This window comes from Mustela nigripes, chromosome 2 (genome assembly GCF_022355385.1).
Source record: "Mustela nigripes isolate SB6536 chromosome 2, MUSNIG.SB6536, whole genome shotgun sequence".
In the NCBI taxonomy this organism is placed as follows: Eukaryota; Metazoa; Chordata; class Mammalia; order Carnivora; family Mustelidae; genus Mustela; species Mustela nigripes.
Genome location: NC_081558.1, coordinates 8246602 through 8273619, shown reverse-complemented (window position 1 = coordinate 8273619; position 27018 = coordinate 8246602). Strand labels below are relative to the sequence as shown.

Genomic DNA, 27018 nt, shown 5'->3' with positions numbered 1-27018 from the left:
GACCTGAGCCGAAGGCAGAGGCTTTAACCCACTGAGCCAGCCAGGCGTGCCTGGTTTTTGGTTTTTGATGGCATTTTCTTTTCTCCCTTCTTTTTTTGTATATATATAAAAAGACAAGATCTTAATTTTCAGGTTTTTTGGTATATAAAAAAGATAAGCTCTTAATTTTCACAAATTGACCGATGAAACCCAACATGACCGTTCAGCTGTTTTGTTTTTTGTTTTTTAAAAGATTTTATTTATTTATTTATTTGACAGAGAGAGATCACAGGTAGGCAGAGAGGCAGGCAGAGAGAAAGGAAGGGAAGCAGGCTCCCCGCTGAGCAGAGAGCCTGATGCGGGGCTCGATCCCACAAACCCTGGGATCATGACCCAGGGCTTAACCCACTGAGCCACCCAGGTGCCCATTGTTTTTTTTTCTTTCCAAACCTTGCCTACTCAGTGTGGTCTAAGGACCAGCAGCATGGTTACCGGCTGGAGGCTTGTTATAAATGCAGAGTCCTGGGCCCTCCAACCCTCTGAACCCTATATTTCAACAAGATCTCAGAGATCCCTGTGTGTGTTGGGAGTCAGAGAAGTTCCAGCTTAAAACAAACCCTACCCCTCACACTGTCACCTGTACAGTACCTCTCTGTGCGGCCTCACTGATGAAATCCTTTTTATTTTTTTTAAAGATTTTATTGATTTATTTATTTGTCAGAGAAAAAGAGAGCACAAGAAAGCAGAGACAGAGAGAGAAGCAGGCTCCCCACTGAGCAAAGATCCCAATGTGGGACTCGATCCCAGGACCCTGGAATCATGACCTGAGCCAAAGGCAGCAGCTTAACCAACTGAGCCACCACTCAGTTGTTCCTGATGAAATCGTTTATGCAACTCTTTAATACCAGTCCGCGCTTAGATGTCTCTGACAATCTCGAAACCATTTTCTTTTTGCAATTGATTTGTTCGGATCAGAATTCATGTAAAAACTCACAGTGGCTGTGACTGACAAGTCTCTTAAGGCTCTTTGAATCAAAGAAAGAAAACAAGAATGAGAGGGCATCAGTTCCCCACTTTTTACAATAGGGTTTTTAATGTTTCCCTTAATAGGTTGAAGCCCAGGTGTTGTATTGTCCACTGCTCTAAAAAGGTTTTCTCCAGTTGGCTTGCTTGAGTGAAATCAATTGGATTTTCCCCTGCATTTCACTTGTTGGGACCTCGGCTTTGTTCCAAGGGGTTTTCTGGCCCAGCCAGGGCTCTGGCTGCATCCAGTGGTGTTGCTTTACCTGTTCCTCACTTCCCCGTGTTTATGGGAACTGGTGATCAGATCCAGAGCCCTGCTCAGATTCAAGGTCAGGTTTTCCAGAGAGAAATCTTTTCTATGCTGCCAGCCCCAATAGTGGGGTTTTCATTATAGTCATTGTGTTAAAGGCTCAGAAACAAAAGCCTTGGGAATAAATTAGACAGTAGACACAGACCGCTCACAGTTGGCCACCAAATGTTCCAGGGTGTCTGGTGTGTGCCCGGCTCGATGCTGGTACCAGCTGTGGGTCAGGGGCACTTAGGAGCAGCCATTACCATGTCCCAGGAGGTAGCTGGGTGTGGAGGTCTTGGGCACCAAACCAAAAGGGCTGGTGTTCAGGTCCTGGCCCTGGGGAGCCATGTCTCTGAGTTCTAGTTTTCCCTCTGAGAAAGGAAAACAAAACAAAACAAACTCCTCCCACAGATGAAGGAACATGGGTAAAATACAGATGTACACAGCACCCGGTCCGTAGTAAGCAAGGTAGAGACCATTTAGGGATCTGTGGGGGTTGAGTGGAAAGACTGGTGTCCTATCGAGGGCAGGGTGGTCAGGGTGGGCTTCCTGGAGTAGGTGATGAAAGATGGAGCTCTAGAGCATGGGTAGTTGTACAGATGGTGGGCTGTGCCAGGCAGGAGAGAGAGCTAGGGAGGATGCTGGGAATCTTGATGTGCCCCCACCACCAGGGCGGGCTCTACGAGGCAGTGAACGAGGTCTACAAGACCCTTATCCCCATCCTGGAAGCCCACCGAGACTACAAGAAGCTGGCTGCCGTTCATGGCAAACTGCAGGAGGCCTTCACCAAGATCATGCACCAGGTGGGCCCAGGATGCCCTCCCAGACCCTGCCCTTGGCCCCACCTCCCGTCTTACCACAGCTCAGCTGATGCTGATCCTTCTCTCCCCCACAGAGCTCCGGCTGGGAGGTGAGTCAGCCCAGTGGCCACCTGCCTCTGGGGCCCCCATGATGGCTGGTCAGCAGTGGTCAGGGACCACCAGAGGGTGCTGGAGGAACATAGCTGCCTGGCCACAGGGGTTGGTGCTCAGTGGGCAGTGACGCACCCTCTGCTTCCCCCAGGGTCCCCTCCCTACCCCAGATCCCGAGGGCAGCCTGTGACTCACCCAGCTGGGAGCTCTCCAGAGACACCCCTCCCTCGGGCAGGGCCAGCTTGGTCACTGCCTGTGAGGGGGGGCTCTGACTCTCTTCTTGTCTGTCTCTGTGTTCCTTCTTGTCTCTGTCTTGTGATCTCTTTCCCTGTCTCTTTGCCTCCATGTCTTGCTCACACACACTCTCTCTCTCTCTCTCTGGTTCTCTGGTTCTCTGGGTCTCTGTCTCTCACGGTCTCCCCCAGCTTCTCCCAGGATCTCTGCTCCTCATTTCCATCTCGTGCTCCCCCTCTCCCGCCTCTTCCCCACTTGGGTCTATTTTTAGGCATCTCCTAGTTTGGGGAGAATTTTCTGGCCAAAGAAGGCAGGAACCCAGAGCCAAGATGGGAGGGCTGGGTGGGGGCCGGGTAGGATGGGCAGGTCCCCTCCTTCCCTGGATCTCTGGCCTCTGCCCGAAGAATGGTACTCCTGGGGCAGCATAACCAGGACCCTGGGGGTTGGGGGCTCTTACCTCTGACCTCTCCCATGACTTTGTGTCTCCCTTCCCTACCAATACCCTTGTGCCCGCCCCATTCTGCCTGGATCGGCCTTGGTGAGTGAACACGGAGCTACCTTCTTCCTTTCTGGCAGAGGGTGGTATACCTGGTTGGGAAGGGGGGTGCCCTGGAACTAGGGAGACAGAGCCTCTGTCCTAGAGGGCTGTGCATTTCCTCAACCACTTAAGCATTTATTGAGCACCTGCTGTATACCCAGCCCTGTAGGCATTGAGGACACAGTGGTAAGCAATAGAGCCGTAGTCCTGATTTCATACTGAGATCCAGACTCTGAAGAACTGCATGGGACGAGAGGGATAGTCAGAAAGCAGGGGCTTGTGCTGAACGAAAACAAAGATTTGGGGGAGCCAGGGAACAAAGGGTGGGGAGAAAGAGGGAGGGTGTGGGCAGCTAGCTGTTGTCTGGGTCTCAGGGGCCCCCCGACTATGCCTATGACCGAATGTTCTTAGGGTTTCCCTGGCCCTGCCCACCTCTTTGGCCCATGGGGCTCAGGATCATGCATCCCCAAGGCAAGGGGACCTCTAGAGAGGCGTCCCGGGCCACAGCTCCCCTTCTCACAGATGCAGCGCGTTTTTGGGACGTACTTCCGCGTGGGCTTCTATGGTGCCCGCTTTGGCGACCTGGACGAGCAGGAGTTTGTGTATAAGGAGCCATCCATCACCAAGTTGGCTGAGATCTCACACCGGCTGGAGGCACGTCCCGGCGGTAGGGGGTAGACGGGCACTGGGCTGTGCTGGGGCGGCGTGGGGGCTGCTGTTCCTCTGCGGCCCCAAGTCAGCCCCGTGTCCCCAGGAGTTCTACACGGAGAGGTTTGGGGAGGACGTGGTCGAGATTGTCAAAGATTCGAACCCCGTGGACAAGACCAAGCTTGACCCACAGAAGGTGAGGAGGGCTCCTGACCATCCCGGGAACCCCCAAATCCTATCTTCAGGGAGACTCAAAAGCACTACTTCCTGGGGACCCTCAAATCCTATCCCTGGCACACTTCAGAGCTTATCTCCCTGGGGAACCCCAAATCCTTCTTTCTCGGAAGTTTCTCGAACATCGAGGCTTTGGGAGCTGTGGGAACCCCAGATTTAAAGCTCCCAAACCCAAGGAGGTCCAAATCCCCTCTCTCCAGCGATGGGGCCCTGCAGGGAGGCTGGCAAACCCCAAGTGTGTGTACTGGGGCTGTGGGAGCCTCATACCTGAGCCCCGCGTCCCAGGCCTACATCCAGATCACTTACGTGGAACCGCACTTCGACACCTACGAGCTCAAGGACCGGGTGACCTACTTCGACCGCAACTACGGGCTGCGCACCTTCCTCTTCTGCACGCCCTTCACACCCGACGGCCGTGCACATGGGGAGCTGCCGGAACAGCACAAACGCAAGACCCTGCTCAGCACGGACCACGCCTTCCCCTACATCAAGACACGAATCCGCGTGTGCCACCGGGAGGAGGTGGGCAGAGGCCCCGGACCCTGGGAGGGGAAAGGCCTTGACCCAAGATCAGGGGAGGCCCGGTTAACCCAGACCCAGGCAGGCAGACTCCCCACGCCCTATTCATGACACAGCCTCTTGGAAGCCCTCTCCACCCCCAGCAGGGGGCCAGGTTGCCCTAGGCTGGCTGGGGTCAGGACATCTGCAGGCCGCAGCCAGTGCCTGCCAACCGCCCGGCCTCCCTCCCCACAGACAGTGCTGACACCGGTGGAGGTGGCCATCGAGGACATGCAGAAGAAGACACGGGAGCTGGCTTTCGCCACCGAGCAGGACCCGCCCGATGCCAAGATGCTACAGATGGTGCTACAGGGCTCTGTGGGGCCCACGGTGAACCAGGTACAGCCGGTGGGGCGGGCAGGCCATCCGAGGCACCCCCGGGGCCATGCAGACACCCTCATGAGCCCCTCTCACCTGGCAGGGACCCCTGGAGGTGGCCCAGGTATTTTTGGCAGAGATCCCAGAAGACCCCAAACTCTTCAGGCATCACAACAAGCTGCGGCTCTGTTTCAAGGACTTCTGCAAGAAGTAGGCCTGACCCCTCCGAGCCCCCCAACCATGGGCTCTTGGCCTTCCTGACGTCATACTGCCTCTCTGTAGCCCGGATGTCCAATATGGCGCTCCCGCCTCTCTGGTTCTCCTGAAGTTTCCTCCACCTAGCAGACCTGCATTATAGCTCCTGCCACCCCTGTCCCCGTGCCTGGACCGCCCCCCACCTCTCCAGGCTTGCTTTCTCCTGACTTCCAGCCCCTGAGCCTCTTCTGCCATCTGTCTCTCAGGTGCGAGGATGCCCTGCGGAAGAACAAGGCCCTGATAGGACCCGACCAGAAGGAGTACCACCGGGAGCTAGAGCGGAATTATGCCCGCCTGCGGGAGGCTCTGCAGCCGCTGCTCACCCAGCGCCTGCCCCAGCTGCTGGCACCCACCACTGCGGGCCTCAGGTGCCTGACCCGGCCTCCCCCAGCCATCGAGAGGGCAGAGGCGGGCACAAACGGGTGCTGTCCTACACATGCCTGTCAACACGCATGCTCACGGCATGGGCATGTGTAGGGGACACGCATGCAGGCTGGGCAGGCTCCTGGTAGCCACTTGGGAATCCTAGCTAGGTCATTTCCCAGACATGCAACTTCACCTTCCTGGGCCGCGATTTCCACATCTATAAAATGGGCACAATTATTAGCTTTGGTGGAAGATTCCAAAAGAGATTCTGTGAACTCATGGCCAGAGCAAAATGGATGGGAAAGGATCAGAATCCCTAGAAGGATCTTTAGAAGGGGGTTGGGGAGGCTGAGGAGTACTATGGAGTTGGCCATGTTGACCCACCTCATCCCTCCCCCAGGAACTCCTTGAACAGAGCGAGTTTCCGGAAAGCGGACCTCTGAGCCCAGGTGGCCTGAAGCCACACCCAGAAGAACCATCACCCTGGCCTCCACTGCCATGCCTTCCTGGGATTCTCCCCCAGCTGCGCACTGGGCTCTGGAGTGGTCATATTCACATGGGGCTGGGCCCTCTGTTCCTCTCTCTGTTCCCATTTGTGTGCACTGATGCCTCTTACCTTTTCTAATTTAAAGTGGTTTTCATAAGCAGCCTGTTTGATGTGAATCCTGGGAGCTGGGTCAGGGGCGCAATGTTTATCCACACACCCTGATCTTTGACAGACTCTGAGACTTCACTGGGTGCGGGAAACACCGCAGTGACACCAGATGCAAATTCCTGCCCTCCTGGGGCTGACATTCTGGTAGAGAAAGCAACACACAAATAATGTCACATCCCCATGGGGAATAATAGTACCATTAATTATGCCCTTGGGCCAGTACTCAGCCCTGCACTAAATGGCTCCTAAAAAGCCACCCATTTATGGGGCCTTTTTGCCTGAGGGACCTCCATTAGGCCCCTGCCTCCTAGTTAGTGAATTTTCTCAATGCCATTATCAGGTAGAAAGCATTCTTAACCCCGTATTACAGGTGGGGAAACTGAGGCACCAGGCAGGCAGAGGCTTGGTGGGGACTGGGGCCCACGTCCGGTTTAGCCATTCCCTGCGCAGCCTCGCACTGACCCAGCCCCACTGCCCACCCCGCGGCAGTCACGCCACCACTCCGTACCAGGCCTGGGCTGGGTCGCTTCCAGCCCTCGGGCGGCGGGTTGGTGGGGGGAGGGGTGACCTCCCGCCGCCGCCACCGCCCGAGCCCTCCCGGAGCTGGGCCTCGGCCAGCCCCGCCCCCTCCCGCCCCCCGCAGCGCCCAGCTGCAGCGGTGGCGGGGACCGTGCCCCTGGGACTCCGGGAGGAGGAGCGAAAGGACCACACCAGACCCAGACCCCTTGCGCGCGCGCGCACACACACACACACACCTGCGGTCCAGGTGCGATCGCCTTCTCCCGGCATCCCCCACCCTCCACCTCGGCCGGGACACCGGGCGGCTGGGGGCGGGGCCGGCCCAGAGGGGGCAGGGCGGGGGCGGAGCTACTGCCGAGGGCCGGGCGGCCGGGCGGTGGCGCGCGGAGGACGCACGGGCGGCGGGACGCAGGGACGGCGGCGGCCGGAGCGCGCGAGGCGGGTAGGACCTGAGTGAGGTTGGGTCGGGGTTCGAGTCCGCTTCGGGGTTCGAGCGTGGTTCCCCATCCCACCCACCCCCAATCCCGGGGCGCGGCGACCTCGCCGTTCTCTAAGAGCCGCTGCCTCCAACTCCACCGTCTAAGTCCAAACTTTTCGTACTTTGAATGTCTGGTTCCCCGCGTCTCTGTCCCCTCCCCGTCTTTGACTCCGTCCCTGCTTCTCTCCCCCGGCCGCATCCTCCTCCGTCTGTACTTCTCGCCCAGCCCCTTTCCCGCATCACTGCCCTTCTTCTGCCTCTTTCTCCCATCTCGGTCCTCCTGTCTATCTCTCTAGCCCCGCTCTGTCCCCCCTCGCCCTCCTCGGCGCCCGAGCCGAGCCAGGCCCCAGACGGCGGGAAGGCGTCCGGGCGTCCGGCCGGGCTGGGCCTCGGCCTGGCTGCTGGGCCGGCGTGGGGAGCGGCAGCTGTTTGCCATTAGCCCGGGACCCCGCAGGCCCCGCCCCCCCGGCACGGGGCGGGGCCACCCTTGCCCCCATTTTTGGGGCGGGGAGACCCCAGAGACGTCAGGCTTTGGCTGGGAAGAAGGGCTTCTGGGAGACCCCGCGGGACATTCAGACCCACCGGGGACCCCGCGCCTCTTTCCGTGTCCCCTCTTGGAGTGTCCCGCCTCCCTTTTTCTCCATCTCTCCTACCCGGTGTTTCCTTTTCTGTACCCTTAGGGTCCCATACAGGGAGAGGGACTTCAGCTGCCACACTCCTCACCTCCATCTGCTTTCTAGACCTGCCGTCATCCTAGCACATAGAGGGTGGTCAGATGACTGGATACCCTCAGACCTCAGTCTCGGTGGGAGATGGGCAGAGGGATGTGGAGTTGGGGGTGAGGGTTGTGTGGCCCTGGCAGTGGGGAATCTGCCAAGCTTAGGTTCAAGTTCAGACCCAGCCACTTCCTCCTGTGATGATCCTGGGCAAGTCACTGGACATTTCTCTGCCTCCGAGACGGGGGCCTGATGAGAATGTTGTGATCAGATCAGTGGCTGGAGGATTATTACGGTTATTACTCTCATTGGCCGCTTTTCACCTCCAGGGGCCACCACGGGCTATTCGAATTCTTCCTGCCGCCAGTCTCTCTCAGGTCTCCAGAAAATACTTTTGATCACTTCCTGGTGTGTAGGGGGTGAACCTCCAAGCAGGTGAAAACTGAATTTCATACAATTGGTGACTGTGCTTCAGGCGTTGAAAGACAGACGTGGAGACAGAGGGAGAGAGAAGTGGAGCGAGACCAAGACGGACGTGGAGGGACGTGGAGAGACGCGGAGAGACGCGGAGAGACGTGGAGAGATGTGGACAGACTAAGCAAGAGGCGAGCAGGGTGTGAGACAGGACAAGCTTGGCCGCCCCTGGAGCCCCAGCCCCGCCTTCATGCCCGGCAGGTGCCCTGCCTGGCCAGTCCTCCCAGGTACCCACTGCCCTGGCACCCATAGACCAGGAAGGGGCCTCCTTGGTGGGATGGGCTGGGGCCTCTGGAGCAGGGCAGCTAGAGGTCAGACAGCAGAAAGGACTGGCCAAGCTCAGGCTGAGTGTTGGGGACAAAGGGGTCCTGGCTGGCCTCCAGGGCTGAGGAGGGGTTAGTGAGAGGCTCTGATTGTCCCTCCCTTTCGCAGCCTCCAGGCACCCTCTCTTACTTCCTCCCCCCCACCCACCCCCATGACTTCCCTGGCCACCACTCGGCCTTCTATCCCTGCTGCGCCCCCGAGCCGGACGCATCCTGGGGGGGCAGGAAGTTCTCGTGTAGCCCGGCAGCGAAACTGTTTATTTTTAGAGAAAATTGTTTCCATAAAGAGGAAAGGCTTTGCTCCTCACTGCCTCCCCCCAACTTTCCCTACCGCCCCCACTCTGGCTGGCCTGACCCCGCTCTGCTTTGGGGTCCCCTACCCTGAGCCCCATCTCTCCTTGCGCCCCTGTCTCTCCATGTTCTCAGATCCTTGCAGGAAGACTGTCTCCCACTTAGTGCCCCAGTCCCCTGCCCACCTCTGCCTCCATCTGTCCCTGTAGCCAGCTTCTGGCCTGGGCTGAGAGGAGGGGTGCAGGAAGGGTGGGGCCTGTCGGGCTTGGGGCCCCCCAGCCCAGGGCCTTGTGGAGGCGGGGCTGTGGGAACAGCTGGAGCCTGTCCAGGGGCCGGACAGATGTGCCGGCGGCAGGGAGGTTTGGCTTCTTTGTTCCAGGCCGCAGGGACCCTCCCCCCCCAAACCCCTTTCCAGAAGCCCAGCTAGTGTGTTCCTATGCATTGGGGGGGGGTGAGGGAGGGGTAGCTCCATCCCCGCCCCCCTTCCCCCCGCAGACTCCCCCTGACTTCAGGCTCATATCTGCTCTCCCCAGGTCTGCCTCAGCCCGCGCTGCAGGTGATCTGAGTCATAGGCCCCAAGGGACTCTTGAGGAACGTCTGCAGAAGAGAGGATGGCCCAAGTCCTACACGTTCCGGCCCCCTTCCCAGGTCAGGCCCCTTCCCAGGTCAGGAGACTCAGCGAGAAAGGGCCCTGCCTGGGGGCCTGGGGGAAGGATATGGCCCAGCCTCGGGGGGAGGGGGTGTGGGGAGGTGGGTATTGAGGATAGAGCACAGCCCTGCCCTGAGGGCCTGAATGAGGGTTGGCTCTGCCCACAGGGGCTGATGGGGCCGACAGTCTTTCAGGGAAAGGGGCGGGTCCGAAGTAGAGAGATGGGGGTAGAGATGGGTCCCCATGGGGGCTGTGGAGGGAGGAGGCACGGGCCTGCCCTGAGGGTTTCCAAGGAGGTGACCGGGCCTTGTGCTGACCCTGGAGTCATAGCTGAGCACCCAGTGGGCTCCCATCCCTTGGGCAAAGAGGCCCGGACCCTCCCCAGGATGTGAGTCTTCGCCCTGAGGAGGGGACAGCCATGTTCAGAGGCTGTGGTCTTTCTTCACGCCCCAGGAACCCCCGGCCCAGCCTCCCCGCCTGCCTTCCCTGCCAAGGATCCTGACCCACCATACTCCGTGGAGACTCCCTACGGCTACCGCCTGGACCTGGACTTCCTCAAGTACGTGGACGACATCGAGAAAGGCCACACGCTCCGGCGTGTGGCTGTGCAGCGCCGGCCCCGCCTCGGCTCGCTGCCCCGGGGTCCCGGCTCCTGGTGGACATCCACCGAGTCTCTGTGCTCTAATGCTAGCGGGGACAGCCGCCACTCGGCCTATTCCTACTGTGGCCGAGGCTTCTACCCGCAGTATGGCGCCCTGGAGACCCGAGCCGGCTTCAACCCGCGTGTGGAGCGCACGCTGCTGGATGCCCGTCGCCGCCTGGAGGACCAGGCAGCCGCGCCCGCCGGCCTGGGCTCCCTGACCCCCAGCGCAGCAGGCTCCACGAGCTCCTTGGTGGGTGTGGGGCTGCCACCGACGACCCCACGGGGCTCGGGACTGTCCACACCTGTGCCTCCTAGCGCCGGGCACCTGGCCCACGTGCGGGAGCAGATGGCAGGTGCCCTGCGGAAGCTGCGGCAGCTGGAGGAGCAGGTGAAGCTGATCCCCGTGCTCCAGGTGAAGCTCTCTGTGCTGCAGGAAGAGAAGCGGCAGCTCACAGTACAGCTCAAGAGCCAGAAGTTCCTGGGCCATCCCACGGGGGCCCGAGCCCGCAGCGAGCTCTGCCTGGACCTCCCAGAGCCCTCCGAGGACCCGGTGATGCTCGAGACCCGGAGCGTGGGCACCTGGGTCCGGGAACGGGACTTGGGGGTGCCTGACGGGGAGGCAGCCCTTGCCGCCAAGGTCGCCGTGCTGGAGACCCAGCTCAAGAAAGCACTCCAAGAGCTGCAGGCAGCTCAGGCTCGGCAGGCTGACCGCCAGCCCCAGGCCCGGCCCCCACCAGACAGCCCCATCCGCGTGGACACTGTCCGGGTGATACAGGGCCCTCGGGAGGTGGAAGTGGTGGCCAGTACGGCTGCTGGGGCCCCTGCACAGCGCGCTCAGAGTCTGGAGCCCTATGGGACAGGGCTGCGGTCCCTGGTGACATCTGGAGGGGTCGAGAGCCCTGCTGTGTTCCGGAGCCATGAGGTGGTAGAGACAGTGTTCCCAGCATCCACTGCGCCCACTGGCAACATCCACCTGGTGAAGAAGATCAGCATCACGGAACGAAGCTGTGATAGGATGGCAGGTGAGCCATAGTGGATGGGGGGAGGATGGTGGAGATGTCGTCTTTGTTCCTATGAATGCCATGGTCTAACCCCAGCCGCGGCCTTCCATCAGACCAACCACTCTGGCTCTCAGAGCCTCTGTTTTTTCACCTGCAAAAAAGGGGACAGCTTGCCACTAATTCTGGGCTGTAGGGAAGCATGCAGAAAAATCGGTATCTGATTAAGTGTGCATTTTCGTGTCTAGTACATTGTACGTATCCAGAAAACAGGAAGTATTTGAGAGAGGGTCCCTAAGACTGTTGGTTTGTTGGGCCAAAAAGCTCACCCAATTTATTTAGTAAATGGCGGAAACCAATTTCAGACTAGTGTAGGTAATGAAAAGGAAAAGTATTACTCATGTAACTTAGAGACAGCTTCAGGTATAGCTGGATCTAGGTGCTTCAGTATCATCAAGGATCTTTAACTCTCTTCTCTGCACCTTGGGGTCTTCTTTATCAGGTGAGTGAAAGTAGCCCCACCACTCCAGGCATCTGTCCTTCCATATCAGTGGAAAGTGAGCCTCTCAGTCGAAATAATGCCAATAAAAAAATCCCATGGGTGCCCCTCATTGGCTGGTGGCAGTTATGTGCCCGTCCCTGAACCAGTCACGGTGTCCCTCACTGCCCAACCCCAGATCCTAGGGGTAGAGGCATTCCACCCAAGTCCTGTGGCCTTTGAGGGAACAAAAGGGTGCCCCCCCTCCCAGAGGAAGTGCTGAGTCCTCATGCCAGGAAAGAGGATGTGGGATCTGCAATATGACAGCTGCCCTACTATTGCCACCCTTAGGCTTTTGGGAGAAGCTGTTGGAATGATTCATAATAATGACAGCTGTTCTTTATCAAGTGCTAGCCTGTTGCCAGGTGCTGTGGTAAGGGTTTCACTTGTGGAAGGCTGAAGAGTATGGGGTTTATACTCAAGCCACCTGTGTTCAGATTCTACTTCTTGATGTAGGGACTAGGTGAAGTCCCTAGGTGAGGGACTTCACCTCTCTGAGCCTCAGCTTTCCTGTCTATAAAGTAGTGTAGCGATAGTCCCCACCTCCAGGACTCTTTGGATTACCGGGCACAGTGAACCCCCAGTCCCTGCTCGTTGCTTTTTCTGTTGATAATTTTCAGGCCTATTCTGCTTCTAGCTGGGGAAACTGAGGTTCAGGGAAAAGTTGTACTTGCCCTGGGTCACACAGTCAGGAAGCAGCTGAGCCAGGATCTAGACTGAGGTCAGCCTGAACCTACAGAGGGCTGAGAGGTAAGGCTCAGGTCCTCATCCCAATCTCCAATGTCAGAGCCCCACAGCAGGACCCCGGGGCACAAGCTGGAGGGTGGGGACCCAGCTGTGTTTTCTTGCTTTTCCATGTTCCTGGCCAGCTCCAAACACCACTCCTCTGTTCTGTGTCCATCGCAAACACCCCGGCCCTTTGACTCTGGCCCCCAGCCAAGGGCCCTGCCCAGCTCAGCCTTGGGATTTCTGAGAGGCAGCCTTCATTCCAGACATGCCGCCTCAGGCAGCCATGGGACTCCCTACCTGTAGGACACCCATAAATAGTGTCTCTCTGCAGGCTGCTGCCCCCCAAAGTTCTTCCATGTGTGTCACTTAAGTCCTTGCTGCAGCCAGTCCCAGTCTCTGTTTTGCTGGGGACGAACTGGAGTGTGCTGGTTCATTTCAGTGTCCTCGCATTCGGCAGACTTTCATCGAACGTTTGCTGTGTGCCACACTCTTCTACTCACTGGGAACGCAACAGTGAAAAAGACAGAGGCTGTACGGGGCACCTGGGTGGCTCAGTAGGTTAAGCCTCTGCTTTCAGCTCAGGTCATGATCTCGGGGTCCTGGGATCAAGCCCCGTGTGGGGCTCTCTGCTCGGCAGGGGGCCTGCATCCCCTCCCCCCCCCCCGCTCTGCTTGCCTCTCTCCCTACTTGTGATCTCTACCAAATAAATAAATAAAATCTTTAAAAAAAAAAAAAAAAAGAGGCTGTACGGTAAGCAAGAGAAGCCCTGTAATAAATAAGTGAAGAAATATCATTTCAGAGACAATGTGTTTGAAGGTAGATGAAGCAGGCTCACGGGCCAGGCAGCACTCTATGGGTTGGCGGCCGGGGCTCTAGTTCTGATTTCCCTGCTCCCGAGTTCTGTGCCCTTGAGCCAGTTACTTGACCTCCGTGTGCCTCATTTGCAAATCGGGGGTCATGACAGCCCAGTGTCACCAGATCAGCTCGAGGTATAATGCGTGTGTTTCTATCGCGTGTTCCGTGGCGTCAGGCTGTTGGCTCTTGGAGCCAAGACGTGAAAGAGAAGAGGCAGACCCTTGGCACAGAGGTGGGAAGAAGAGTGTTCACAGCAGGGGCAAAAGGTCCTGAAGTGAGGAGGGGCTGGAGCACATCACGGTGTGGAAGCAGGTGGAGTGGGATGAGGCCAGAGAAGCGAGGTCCAGAGGTAGTGGAGTATCAGAGATGGGTCCTGTAGGGCTTGCAGACTGGGGCGAAGCCCTGTGAAAAATGAGATTAGATAGTACAGAACTTGACAAACGGTTGGACTGTGGGTTTAGGTCGGCCAGCTTGATGGGTAGATCCGGGAGTACTCCCTGGAGGAGGCGGCAAGGAGACCTTCTCTGCCATCTAGAATTCCCTCATTGCCAAGGAAGGGAGGGGAGGGTGAGAAGCAGCCCTCCCCCTAGGCTGACAAGGGTGGGTCGGGCTGGGCGGGCAGAGGCCTGGAGGCCTCAGCAAGTCCCATCCCCCCACCTTCCAAGGACACCCCCAGCAGATCACTGGGAGAAGGGGCCACTGGGCATGCCCAGGGGGGGGGGGGGGGCTCGGAGGCTTTGAAATGTACTTTGCTTCCATTCAAAACATTCCTGTGACGGCAGTTCATATTCTTTGTGGAAAGTTTGGGAAGTGACAGAAAAATCTGGAACACAAAGCAAAACCCCCATAAACCCACCACCGCCCAGACACAGCTGTTGTCAGCACTTACTCTTAACTTCTGAAAAAAATTTTTTTTTAAGATTTTATTTATTTATTTGAGAGAGAGTGAGAGAGAGCATGAGCGAGAAGGTCAGAGAGAGAAGCAGACTCCCCATGGAGCTGGGAGCCTGATGCGGGACTCGATCATGACCTGAGCCGAGGCAGTCGTCCAACCAACTGAGCCACCCAGGCGTCCCTCCTTCTGAAATTTTTAATGCAGAAAATAATACGTATTTTTCAACAGCAACAGGGAACCGATAGTGATGGAGTGTGTTGTCTTGCATTATTTGACTTTGAAAAAGCAGTTAGGCAGCCTCCCTAGGGGGCCTGAGCATTTTTAGACGCTCTTTTCATATTTTAGTTCATTTACCTCCCCCAAGGCACCTGGAGGCCATGGTGGGTGGTATTTTCATCCCCATTTTAGGGATGAGGAAATGGAGGCCCAGAGTGATTGCCCACTGTTCCTGAAGCCAGGATTCAAACTTCGCCTTTGGTTTCTTGGATTTAACATGATCCCAAAGGCATTACTTCTCATTAAAAATTCCTGGGATGCCGCATTTACTGGGCAGCCGCGGAGGTCATTATCATCCGTGTTACGCAGAAAACCCTCACATCTCCTGTTTTCTCTGGGAAGGTTTCTGGAAAAGCTCTTTTTTTTTTTAAGATTTTATTTATTTAATTGTCACAGAAAGAGAGACAGAGAGCACAAGTAGGGGGAGCATCAGGTAGAGGGAGAAGGCGGCTCCCTATTGAGCAAAGAGCCTGATGTGGGACTTGATCCTAGAACCCTGAGAAGATGATGACCTGAGCCCAAGGCAGATGCTAAACCAACTGAGCCACCCATGTGTCCCAAACTTTTTTTTTTTTTTATTGGCCACCTGTGTGGCTCAGTCGATTAAGCATTGGCCTTCGACTCAGGTCCTGATCCCAGGGTCCTGGAGTCAAGCCCCAAACTGGGCTCTTTGTAAAGCAGGGAGCTCACTTCTCCCTCTCCCTCTGCCACTCCCCCTGCCTGTGCTCTCACTCCTTCTCTCTCTCAAATAAACAAATAAAATCTTAAAAAAAAAAAAAAAAAAAAGATTTTATTTGTTTATTTGACAGAGAGCACAAGCAGGGAGAGTGCCAGAGGGTGAGGGAGAAGCAGGCTTCCCGCTGAGCAAGGAGCCACACAGGGGGCTCGATCCCATCATGACCTGAGCCCAAGGCAGACGCTTAACCAACTGAGCCACCCACTGGCCCCTGGAGGACTATTTCTGAGGCCCATGATTATTGCCAACTTGCTTTGTACCCCTGTGGCCTCGCTCCTTTCCCACACTGGGTGACTGAGTGGTTTACATTTTTAAGAATTTCATTCGGCCCGGGCGCCTGGGTGGCTCAGTGGGTTAAGCCCCTGCCTTCGGCTTAGGTCATGATCTCAGGGTCCTGGGATCGAGTCCCGCATCGGGCTCTCTGCTCAGCAGGGAGCCTGCTTCCCCCTCTCTCTCTCTGCCTGCTTCTCTATCTACTTGTGATTTCTCTCTGTCAAATAAATAAATAAATAAAAATCTTAAAAAAAAAAAAAAAGAATTTCATTCGGCCCAAAGGAGGCCCAAACCGAGTTCATTTAAATTCTTCAGCTCACGGCGACCAGCTCCCTCGGTCTGTGCACACCAGCTCTCTCTCTTTTTTTTTTTTTTTAAAGATTTTATTTATTTATTTGACAGAGATCACAGTAGGAGAGAGGAAGGGAAGAGATCACAGAGAGAGAGGAAGGGAAGCAGGCCCCCTGCTGAGCAGAGAGCCCGATGTGGGACTCGATCCCAGGACCCTGAGATCATGACCTGAGCTGAAGGCAGCGGCTTAACCTACTGAGCCACCCAGGCGCCCCAGCTCTCTCGTTTTAACTTGATTTTTTTTCTACCTTCACCTTCCACCCTCATTGTGGAGGGTCGGTAAATATTTTCAGCTCCGTGGGCTGCCTGATCTTTGTTAGAATGGCTCAATTCTGCTTGCTGCTTCTTCTTTTTTTTTTTTTTTAATTGCCAAGAGCTTATTTTTTGCATATTTCATGTATGCATTTTAATGAGTTTAGTGCTTCAGTTCTGTGTAGCTCGTAAGCCTGGACAATGTATAAAGGAACAGACGTGGCTGTGTGAAATTTGGTTTCATGTAATTTTCACATGTCCCAGAGAGCATTCTTCATTGTTTTTTTCCAACCATCAAAAATGCAGAAATGGTGCCCACGGTCCGTCGTTGGCCAACCCCAGCTCTCTGCTGTTCTCACTCCCCACACCCCCCCACAGCCCGTGTACTATCATTCCTTGCAATCCACCTTCCAGAAGCTTATTTAGACATTTCAGTGTCCTTGAAAAATATGCTCTGTGCATGCTTGATTTCCTAAAATGGTATTGTGATTTCCGAAGGAAAAATCTTGCCGTTTCTTTTTTTTTCCTCTCTCTCTCTCTCTCTCTCTTTTTGAACTCTCCACCCTGATGCTACTACCTCGGGCTTGTTACTTGTTTTTTTATTTTTTATTTACTTATTTATTTATTTTTAAAGATTTTATTTATTTATTTGACACACAGAGAGAGATCACAAGTAGGCAAGAGAGGCAGGAGGAAGCCGGCTCCCTGCTGAGCAGAGAACCCAATGCGGGGCTCAATCCCACAACCCTGAGATCATGACCTGAGCAGAAAACAGAGGATTTTACCCACTGAGCCCCTTGTAATGATCGTGTAGCCTTCTGTCCTAGGTGTATGCTACGCTTTTGTTCTCTGTGCCCCCTTGGTGGGTACGTGGGTGACTTTCAGTTCCTGGCTGTCGTGAGCCGTGACCGCGTTATCTGCACATGTCGCCTCCCCTGGGGTTGCTGAATCACAGGGAATTCACCACTTCACTCCACGTTTTGTCTGATCCTTTCTGGGAAAGCTCTCCCTGTCCACACACCCATCACCCACGCTTGGATCCAAGGTGCCCATTTCCCCCACATACCTACCAGTGCGAAGTTTTCTCTTATGTTTTGCCCATCGACGCTGGCGCAGAGTGGTATCTCCTTGTTTTAATGTGCATTTCTTTGATTATTTTTGGTAAGATTTGGCATCACCATACACGTTTAATAAGATTCCTCTGCAAATCACTTACTTTTAGCCTTTGTCCGTTTTTCCTCGGGCGATTTTGAAAAGTTCTGGCATATTCTAGAATCAAGGTTGGCAACCACAGCCTTTGGGCCAAATCCAGCCCATTGCATGTTTTTATAGACTCCCAAGCAAAGAAGGGGTTTTTATGTTTTTAAATCGTTGAACAATAGGAAAGGAAGGACATTTTGTGACATGAGCACAATTATATGGAATTTAAATTTATCATGACTTGGCCACTCCCGCTGATTTGCATACTGCCCAGGGCTACTTTTGCAACTGAGACCCTCTGGCTTCCATAATTGAGAATATTTATTGTCTGGTCCCTTACAGAAAAAATTTATTGAGTCTCATTGTAAAAGATAATCCCTTGGTCATTTCTGGCATTGTGAATATCGTCCTATAGCGTGTACTGTTCTGTCATTTAATTTTGTCTGTGAGGGTTGTTTTTCTGTTTCTGTTTTTGTTTTATGAAGTAGAAATCTTCATGTCGGATACAGTTAAGCCCATCGTATTTTTCTTTTCTTCTTTAGTTAATTTTTAAAATTTTTTTTAGGTTTCATTGAGATGAAATTGGCATGTAGCATTGTACCCATTCAAGGTACACAAATACTGATTTCATATTTGTATATATTGCAAAGTGATGACCACAGTAAGTTTAGTTAACATCTGTCAGCTCACAGAGTTTCCATGCTGGATAGGACATCCCTAGGATTTATTTATCTCATAACTGGAAATTTCTACCTTTTGACCCCCTTCTCCCATTTCCTCACCCCCCTGTCTCTGGAAACCACCGTTCTGATCTCTGCATCTAGGAGTTTGGTTTTTTCCAGCTCCACATGTGAGTGAGATCATCTTGTATTTTTCATATGTAGTTTGAGGTTGGTTTGTTTTTAGGAAGAGTGAGCAGGGAATAGGGAGATGGATAGAGAGAATTTTAAGTAGGCTCAAGGACCGCATGACCCTGAGATCATGACCCCAGCCAAAGTCAAGAGTCAGACACCTCACAGACTGAGCCATGGAGGTGCCCCATATTTGAGGATTTTTTTTTTTTTCAGACAGAGATTATAAGTAGGCAGAAGCAGGGAGAGAAAGAGGAAGAAGCAGGCTTCCTGCTGAGCAGAGAGCCCGACCTGGCTGGATACCAGGACCCTGGGATCATGACCTGAGCCGATGGCAGAAGTTTTAACCCACTGAGCCACCCAGGCACCCCTCTTTGAGGAATTTTTGAAGGAATCTTCCCCCTCCTGAGGCCCCCAATACTTTGTTACATTTTCATCCGGTAGCTACATTGATCCTTCAGAGTTTTTGCATTAAGGTGTGAGGTAGGGATCCAGCTTGGTTTTTCCTGGGTCGAATCAGCTGCTTTTTCCCAGCGTCACACCCCAGAGGCCACCTTTCCCACCAATTTGTGGAAGCCCCTTTGTCTTAACCCCAGCTTCCCTCAGCTGGGGCCTGGGTCAGGCCTTCTGGCCTTTGCTCCTTGGGCACATTTCTTCCCTCTGCAGTGCATGCTGTGTGGGCCCTTGTGGCTGTTTGGAATGGCTTACTCTCTCCTCAGTCAGCTTCCCCATCTTTGCCCTCTTGGGTAAAGTTGTCTTAGCTAGTCGTGGACTTCAGTTCTTCCGTGGAAACTGTGGTATCTCTTTGCCTCATTCCTTCGTAGAATGACACTAATACCTGTGATCGGTTTTATTATTGTTATTGCTGTTTTAGCGTTAGCATCTGACTTTGAACTCCTCGCACTGGAAGGAGCTGTCCAAGCTTTTCCAGACAAGGGCCTGCTTTTCCCTGGAGGCAGAAGGGGCTCTGGTTTGCTCTATTTCTTTTTTTTTTTCCTTCCCCCTTCACTTTTAAAAAAATGTGGTAAAATACATATAACATTAAACTGAGCACGTGACCCACTTTCAAATGTCCGGTGGCATCAGTACATTCACGTTGTTGTGCAACTGTCACCAGCATCCGTCCCCAGAGCTTTTCCATCTTCCCAAACTGAAATTGTCCCCATTAAACACTGACTCCCCGCTCCCTCCCCCGGCTCCTGGCGCTCACCATCCACTTCCTGTCTCTGTGACTGCGACTCCTCTAAGGACCTCACATAAGTGGAGTCATAAGTGGAGTCCTGCCTTATTTGTCCTTTTGTGACTGGCTGCTTTCACCGCGCAGAACGCAGGACCTTGCAGGTATTGGAATTAGGAGTCCGGAGCTCGGGGCCAATCACCCAGACCGGGAACTGGCCTGTGTGTCTCCTGACACAGCCTGCTTGGCCCCAGAGTCGTTTTGTTGGTTGGTTGGATGTGAATTTATTGACAGAGTTTAAAAAAGAAATCAGGAGAGTCACAGAAAAACCCCAGGGTGTGTCTGGTTCCCCCCAGGGGCTTGGGCTACGGTTCTGGAAGCCAGCAGGGCCCACCACGCCCTGGGCTGGGCGCCATCGACTGTCTGTGGCTGTGTCTCATCTGTTCTTCATGCTTTCCTTGTGCCGACTGTTGGCTCTCTCTGCTCTTAGCTCCAGTGGTCATGAACTTGAAAAAGTCTTCACTGTGCCAAAAAAAAAAAAAAGGTGTAACTTTTGGGGCACCTGGGTGGCTCAGTCGGTTAAAGCCTCTGCTTTTGGCTCAGGTCATGATCCCAGGGTCCTGGGATCGAGCCCCACAACGAGCTCTCTGCTGCGCAGAGAGTCTGCTTCCTCCTCTCTCTCTACCTGCCTCTCTGCCTACTTGTGATCTTTGTCTGTCGAATAAAGAAATAAAATCTTAAAACAAACAAAAAAAAAAGTGTAACTTTTAAAGGGAATTTAAAGGAACTCATTCACAGAGCGCATGCCCAAGGGTAGAAATGAGATGTCCTGGGGGAAACAGGCACACGCTAGCCACACGTGGCCTGGGGGAACCTGAGGCAGGCCCTGAGATGGGGACAGCCACTCATAGTGGCACCTCTGTTCCTGGCTCCAGGTTGGGGATCTTGTCCCTGCCACCCCCCCACTCCCACATGGGCAATGAGCACCCTTGGGACCTAGTGCCCACAGAGTCACCTTTGTCCTCTGCTCAACCTGAAAAAACCTGGGTGGTTTTTTCAAATTGTGGTAATGTATATACATCATATAAAACTTACCATCTTAACCATTTTATTTTAATATCTTTATTTTTTTTCAGCAGGCTCCATGCCCATCGTAGGGCTTGAACTAATGACCCTGAGATCAAGCATCCCATGCTCCACTGACTGAGCTGGCCAGGCGCCCCGCCCCCATCTCAGCATTTTCAAGTGTCCGGTTCAGTGACACTAAGCACATTCACACTGTTCCGTGACCGTCCCCACCCTCCATTTCCAGAATATTTTCATCTTCCCAGACTGAAAATTACCTGGGTGGGGTGGTTTTTTTTGTTTGTTTTTTGAGATTTTATTTATTTATTAGAGAGAGAGTGAGTGTGAGCAGGCATGCTCCTCGGAGTGAGGTGGGAGGGGCAGAGGGAGAGAGAGAGACTCTGCACTGAGCTCGGATCCCACTCCGAGTCTCAATCCCATGACTCCCGAGATCATGACCTGAGCTGAAACCAAGAATCAGACACTTAACCAAACGAGCCACCCAGGCACCCCTACCTGGGTGGGCCTTTAATTTTTATTTTCTGAGGCCCCTGGGGGACTCAGTTGGTTACTTGTCTGTCTTCGGCTCAGGTCATGATCCCAGGGTCCTGGGATCGAGCCCCGCATCCGGCTCCTGCTCAGTGGGGTATCTTCTTCTCCCTCTCCCCCTGCTCATCTCTCGCTCACTTTCTCTCAAATAAATAAATAAAATCTTAAAAAGCATTTATTTCCTAATAACCCTTATTGTTTCTTTTTCCTGATTGTTATAGTGTTACTAGCTTCCAAATTCAGAAGGGAGCGGTGATATCTATAACACAGCGTTGCTTTTGTTGAAATACTAATAAATCAAGGGGCGCCTGGGTGGCTCAGTGGGTTAAGCCGCTGCCTTCGGCTCAGGTCATGATCTCAGGGTCCTGGGATCGAGTCCCACATCGGGCTCTCTGCTCGGCGGGGAGCCTGATTCCTCCTCTCTCTCTCTCTGCCTGCCTCTCTGCTTACTTGTGATCTCTCTCTGTCAAATAAATAAATAAATCTTTAAAAAAAAAAAAAGAAATACTAATAAATCTTAAGAAAGTAGTGCTTACAGTTCTCTTGAATTAACAAATGATCCTTGAGCACTATTGATGTTACAGGCATCGTTCTGAGCCTCCTTTCCCCCTGACATTTTGTCTTCAGTCTGCACAACACCACTATGATGGAGAACATGTCATTCTCCTGAGGCACAGAGAGGTTAAGCGCCTTACCTGAGGTCACACAGCTTGTTCATGGGAGAATTGAGTCCCTACCATGACGGGGAGTCTGGCTCTGATAAAAGCTTGTTTCCAGACAGCACTCAGTGTGATGGGGGGGGTGGGGGGTGCTGGGCCACAGCCAGGACTGTAGAGTCACAGTGTCCTCCCTGTCCCTGACCAGCTGCCAGTGCAGGCAAGAGACTGCTGTTGGAATCGGATTCTGCTGCTCATTCACTGGGTGACTTCAGGCAACCTTCTGTGCCTCAGTTTCCTTTATCTGTAACAAGAATCTCGTGGGTGGGGAAGACTCATGGAAGCACCCAAGCCTCAGCCCTCTGAGCGCCTGGCCCAGGGCATGTGACCCCGAGGAGGCAGCTCTAACTGCGGGGGTTACCCACAGTGAGCACCTCTCTTCCTGCCCCTGCAGGGCTCCCGCAGGATCCAGCAGAGGCCTCCTCATCACCCCCAGGGGTGGCGGCGAACCCCCCAGCGCAGCCTGAGAAGAGCACGGGCGGAGTGGGCGCCCGCGGGCCTGCTGACACAGAGTCCACCAGGCACGCGGCCCCGCGCGGTTCAGAGGCAGCGGGGGGCGCAGGTGAGTGAGGGTGGCCGCAGGGGACGGGCCCGGCGGGTACAGGGCCTGGTTTTGGGAGATTCTTACGCGCCTCCCCCATCCTCCCCAGGCGAGCCCCCAGCAGGTGTGCGGTCCATCATGAAGCGCAAAGAAGAGCCCGCAGACGCCGCGGCCCACCAGAGGAGCCTGCAGTTTGTGGGGGTCAATGGGGGGTGAGAGGAGCCCCGCCCCCACCCCTCGCTCCCACCCTTTCCTCAGCTTCTGCCCTCCTGTTGGTTCCTTGGTTTTTCATATCCAAGAACGTGCCCCGCTCTAGGCCCCGGACATCGCTTCACTCCTTTAACCAAGGCGCTGTAGACATTTGGGGACATTGAGGCACACAGGGCTGGATGCCTTGCTGGAGCTCACACAGCAACTGGGAGTAGGCACCCCCAAGCCTGTGTGGTGGCTGCTGCTCCGCACTGGTCCTCCTAAGATGCCAGGCTCGGCTCCTTCCTTGATGGAGCTCCTGGTCCAGTGGGGCCTCGGGCACTGGCGCGCAGTTCAGCCCCGATGGGGACGCTCGGAGGCCCCAGGCTGCTGGGGAAGGGGAGGAGCTAGCCAGCCGAGGGAAGAGGGGGGTTGGGAGGGCAGTCCCGGTGGAGGCCACAGCCTGGAAGGCTGTCGGGGGAGGCAGCGGTGACATCCATGAGAAGCAAAAGGTGTAGGAAGTGGTAGACAGGGACAGTCTGGGGACCTTGAATGCCAGACCCAAAGCCTAGACGTGGTCCAGAGGCAGCAAGAAGCACAAGAGGGACCCGTCTGCAGTGGGGTGAGGGTCTGGCACAGTGAGACCTGCATAAGGGGTCAAGGAGTAGAAGGTGAGCGCAGTACTTCTCCCCTCCCACCCCAAGCACGGTCGCAGCCCTAGCTAGTGTTTCTGGAGTACTTACTGTGCGCCAGGCCCTGTGAGGCTCATGCGGCTGTTACCTGTTTAACAGTTGGGGGAACCAAGGTGCGGAGAGGTCAAGGGCTCAGAGCCCATGTCCTTTCCCACATGCGGTGTCTCCTCACTCCGCCCGTGCTTCCGTCCCAGATACGAGTCCTCATCTGAGGACTCCAGCACGGCAGAGAACTTCTCAGACAACGAGAGCACAGAGAACGAGGCCCCAGAGCCAGCGGAGAGGGTCCCAAGTGTGGCCGAAGCCCCGCAGCTCAGGCCCTCGGGGACGGCAGTGGCCAAGAGCAGCCAGGAGGAGCGCCAGCCATCTGGGGAGAGTCAGCAGTTGCCCGTGGTGGAGGGAGCGGCGGGAGCGAGTGCGGAGGAAGAGATCCGGTCAGTTTTCTGGGGGGGAGGGACTCGGAGGGGGTGAGGTAGGTGACCTTCGCCTCAGATCTCACCATTCGTGCCCTCTGAGGGTATTTCCCATCAGTCATGCATACCTTAGTCTGAATTAACGAACCAGCACTTTCTCCTTCTGGCCATCAGAAGGTCTGCAGGCTTTGATAAAGGGCCTGATGTGGGTAGTTTGGACTGTTGGAGTTAGAACTGAAGGGGCAGACAAAGTCTGTCCTTAAGCCACTCACTGTCTTTGGGACATATGCCCCACCTGCTTATCCCGTTGGTGTCTTTTCTCCCCCTGGTGAACAATCTGCCCTCGGGCCAAGATTTCTCTATCCATCACTGCCTGCTTGGAATAAACGTTAGCCTGCGTGTCCACTTTCTCTTAGGATATGTCGGGGTCAGCTGGGAGGCCTAGGTGAGCACTCCGGAAGTAAACTTCTCTCTTATCTGCCCCTGGCAGGATGGAGCTCAGCCCCGACCTCATCTCCGCCTGCCTGGCCCTGGAAAAGTACCTGGAGAACCCCAATGCCCTGACTGAGCGGGAGCTGGTACGGCGGGGCCCTGGGCCTGGGGTCCCCTCCTCCCCTTCCGCCCCACTACAGCTTCTCAGCCTCAGTATCTCCCTGTGCCGGCCTCACAGGGACTCCAGGATCCAAGCCGAGAGCTCGGGAAGGAGTGGGGGGTTAGTGCTGGAGTCAGGCCCTGGAGAGGGGCCGGGGCGGCAGGAGGAGCCGGAGGATGGTTGCCTGCCAGCAGTCCTGACCTCCGGTTCCTGTTGTTTTGGGGGCTTGAGGGAAGGCAGTGCCACATGTCTCTTCCCGGGGGCCTGTACTTGCCTTTGAAGACCAGGATGGAGATGTTCACGCCTTCCCTGGGGGCACAGCTGGGCCTTTGGTGCCTGGAGTCCCTTTAGAGTCTTTGTCTGGGAGGGGGTTGGGGGTGACTCTGGGCGGGGCTGCTCCCGCTTCTCCTGGAGGCTGTGGCTCAGGGTGGGGGTGTCCACACCCACACTCCTCGCCCGGGGCTTTGTCAGGGGTGGGAGGCAGTGGGGAGCAGGCTGCGGCCGCCCTCATGCCCCTCCCCTCCCCCCCACACTGTGGCCAGAAAGTGGCCTACACCACGGTGCTGCAGGAGTGGCTGCGCCTGGCCTGCCGCAGCGACGCCCACCCCGAGCTCGTGCGGCGCCACCTGGTCACCTTCCGGGCCATGTCGGCGCGCCTGCTGGACTACGTGGTCAACATTGCCGACAGCAACGGCAACACGGCGCTGCACTACTCCGTGTCCCACGCCAACTTCCCTGTGGTGCGGCAGCTGCTGGACAGCGGTGAGTGGGGCGGGGGCGGCTGGGCTGGATGCTCCCCCGTCCTGGATGGTCTGATGGCGGAGGTCCAGCTGTCCTCTTGAGCACACCGGCCTCCCCGTCTGATGGGGGAGATGCTGCTGTCCCAGTCTGGTGGGGGAGACGCTAGCCTCCCTACCCGTAGCCCCAGCAAACTGAAAAAAGCACACATGGCCTCAGGCACAACATGTACACCTTTCAGGTTCCCTCCTCCCCCCAGGAATCCCTGTGTGATGAAGGTGACACTGCTGGAGCCCTGGTCTGAGAAAAGGGCATAGCCTCCCATCTGGGACTTAAAAGTACACGGTCCTCAAACAGGCAGGGAGAAATCTGCCCCTCCCTGGCCTAACAGGGAAGATACAGCCTCCCAGACTGATGAAGGAGGCCGAGCCCACAATCTGATGGAGAAAACACAGGCCATGCTGAAGGAGACTGGCTCTGCCAGACCAGTAGAGGAGAACAACCCCTGTGATCAGCCCTAAACCTGGGTACCCATGGCAGTGTCTCCAAGCTGAGGGACCAGACACAGTCTCCCCCTTAGAAGTCCCTCCTCTAATGGGCCGTGTGGCCAGAGGTGGAGGCGCTGGGGCAGAATGGGGCTCTCAACGTGAGAGGAGGGAGGAATCTGGCCGCCGCTGAGGGAGATGCTGCTTGGTTCTCGTGGGCCCCCCCTCAGTTTTGGGGTCTGAGGTCCCGCGTCCTCCTTGTCATCCCCCCCAAGGTGTGTGCCAGGTGGACAAGCAAAACCGTGCTGGCTACAGCCCCATCATGCTCACTGCCCTGGCCACCCTGAAGACCCAGGAGGACCTTGAGACGGTCCTGCAGCTCTTCCGGCTCGGAAACGTCAATGCCAAAGCCAGCCAGGTACAAGCCCTCCGTACTGTGGACCCAGGCAGCCCTTCCCGCTCACTGGGTCCGGGGTGTGCACCAAGCCCACATGTGATCTTATTCCGTGTCCTGGGGGAGAATCCCCGCTCCACAGACAAGGGAGCCAAGGCTCAGAAAGGCACCCATTTTCTCACGGCCAGACTAGAACAGGTGGGACTTGAACCTTGATGGTCTAGCTTTAGAAATCCAGTCCTTTTTTTTTTTTTTTTTTTTTTTTTAAAGCTTTTATTTATTTATCTGACAGACAAAGATCATAAATAGGCAGAGGCAGGCAAGGAGAGAGGAGGAAGCAGGCTCCCCGCTAAGCAGAGAGCCCGATACGGGGCTCGATCCCAAGACCCTGGGACCATCACCTGAATCGAAGGCAGAGGTTTTAATCCACTGAGCCACCCAGGCACCCCAGAAACCCATTCTTTTTTTTTTTTAAGATGTTATTTATTTATTTGACAGAGAGAGCATAAGCATGGGGAGCGTCAGAGGGAGAGAGGAGAGAGAGAAACAGACTCCCCACTGCGCGGGGAGCCCAATGTCAGATGCAATCCTGAGACTCCAGGATTCCTGGATCCTGGGACTCAGGATCATGACCTGAGCTGAAGGCAGGTGTTTAGCCAACAGAGCCACCAAGGTGCACCCTCATTGCTGGCTTTTCTGTTGATTTAGTTCCTTAATTAAAAACAATTTCAAGGGATGCCTGGGTGGCTCAGTTGGTTGGACGACTGCCTTCGGCTCAGGTCATGATCCCGGAGTCTCGGGATCGAGTCCCACATCAGGCTCCCAGCTCCATGGGGAGTCTGCTTCGCTCTCTGACCTTCTCCTCGCTCATGCTCTCTCTCACTGTCTCTCTCTCAAATAAATAAATAAAATCTTTAAAAAAAAAATGTCAATAGTTTATTTTAACTGAGGTGAAATATACATAAGATTATCCACTTAGGGCTACCTGGCTGCCTCAGTTGGTAGAACATGTGACTCTTGCTTTGGGGGTCCTAAGTTTGAGCCCCATGTTGGGAGTGGAGTTTACTTAAGGGGCACCTGGGTGCTTAGCTGGTTAAGTGTCTGCCTTCATCTCAGGTCGTGATCCCAGGGTCTTGGGATCGAGTCCCGAGTTGGGCTTCCTGCTCAGCAAGGAGTCTGCTTCTCTCTTTTCCCTCCCTCTGCTTCTGCTCTCCTTCTCTCTCTTTCTCTAAAATACAAATATAATCTTAATTTTAAAAAAAACTTTTTTTTTTTAAAGATTTTATTTATTTATCAGAGAGAGAGAGGGGGAGAGAGCGGCAGACAGAATGGCAGGCAGAGGGAGAAGCAGGCTCCCTGCTGAGCAAGGAGCCCGATGTGGGACTCGATCCCAGGACGCTGGGATCATT

The 27018-nt window shown here is 55.0% G+C and overlaps 2 protein-coding genes and 1 long non-coding RNA gene across 10 annotated transcripts in view; 2 read left to right on the top strand and 1 right to left on the bottom strand.

The window, feature by feature from the left end:
* Positions 1–6003, top strand: part of DOCK6 (dedicator of cytokinesis 6) — a 40973-nt gene extending 34970 nt beyond the window's left edge. For all 4 annotated transcript variants that reach the window (XM_059389041.1, XM_059389045.1, XM_059389044.1 and 1 more), the window contains 9 exons: positions 1966–2097; positions 2190–2204; positions 3506–3631; positions 3732–3821; positions 4145–4381; positions 4613–4756; positions 4839–4945; positions 5197–5358; positions 5757–6003. In XM_059389041.1, coding sequence (XP_059245024.1) covers positions 1966–2097; positions 2190–2204; positions 3506–3631; positions 3732–3821; positions 4145–4381; positions 4613–4756; positions 4839–4945; positions 5197–5358; positions 5757–5799 — 1056 coding nt within the window. In that variant the 3' untranslated portion in view covers positions 5800–6003. The remainder of the gene's footprint in view (positions 1–1965; positions 2098–2189; positions 2205–3505; positions 3632–3731; positions 3822–4144; positions 4382–4612; positions 4757–4838; positions 4946–5196; positions 5359–5756) is intronic.
* Positions 305–6851, bottom strand: LOC132010998 (uncharacterized). 2 transcript variants are annotated; one of them, XR_009402319.1, is made up of 5 exons: positions 6767–6851; positions 5973–6152; positions 3124–3559; positions 2152–2283; positions 305–1665 (listed from the first exon to the last, which is right to left on the bottom strand). It is a non-coding gene; the product is annotated as an uncharacterized LOC132010998 (long non-coding RNA). The 2 variants fall into 2 exon arrangements; XR_009402320.1 differs by lacking the exons at positions 5973–6152; positions 6767–6851 and adding an exon at positions 4166–4254.
* Positions 6685–27018, top strand: part of KANK2 (KN motif and ankyrin repeat domains 2) — a 25552-nt gene continuing 5218 nt past the window's right edge. The window contains exons 1-10 of one of the 4 annotated variants that reach the window (XM_059389047.1): positions 6897–6972; positions 8200–8425; positions 9346–9460; positions 9915–11126; positions 21960–22127; positions 22216–22318; positions 23182–23421; positions 23891–23978; positions 24535–24754; positions 25491–25633. In XM_059389047.1, the coding sequence (XP_059245030.1) occupies positions 9424–9460; positions 9915–11126; positions 21960–22127; positions 22216–22318; positions 23182–23421; positions 23891–23978; positions 24535–24754; positions 25491–25633 (2211 nt within the window). In that variant the 5' untranslated portion in view covers positions 6897–6972; positions 8200–8425; positions 9346–9423. Of the gene's footprint in view, positions 6778–6896; positions 6989–8199; positions 8426–9345; positions 9461–9914; positions 11127–21959; positions 22128–22215; positions 22319–23181; positions 23422–23890; positions 23979–24534; positions 24755–25490; positions 25634–27018 lie in introns of those variants that run through there. The other 3 variants (XM_059389049.1, XM_059389048.1, XM_059389050.1) reach the window with 3 other exon arrangements.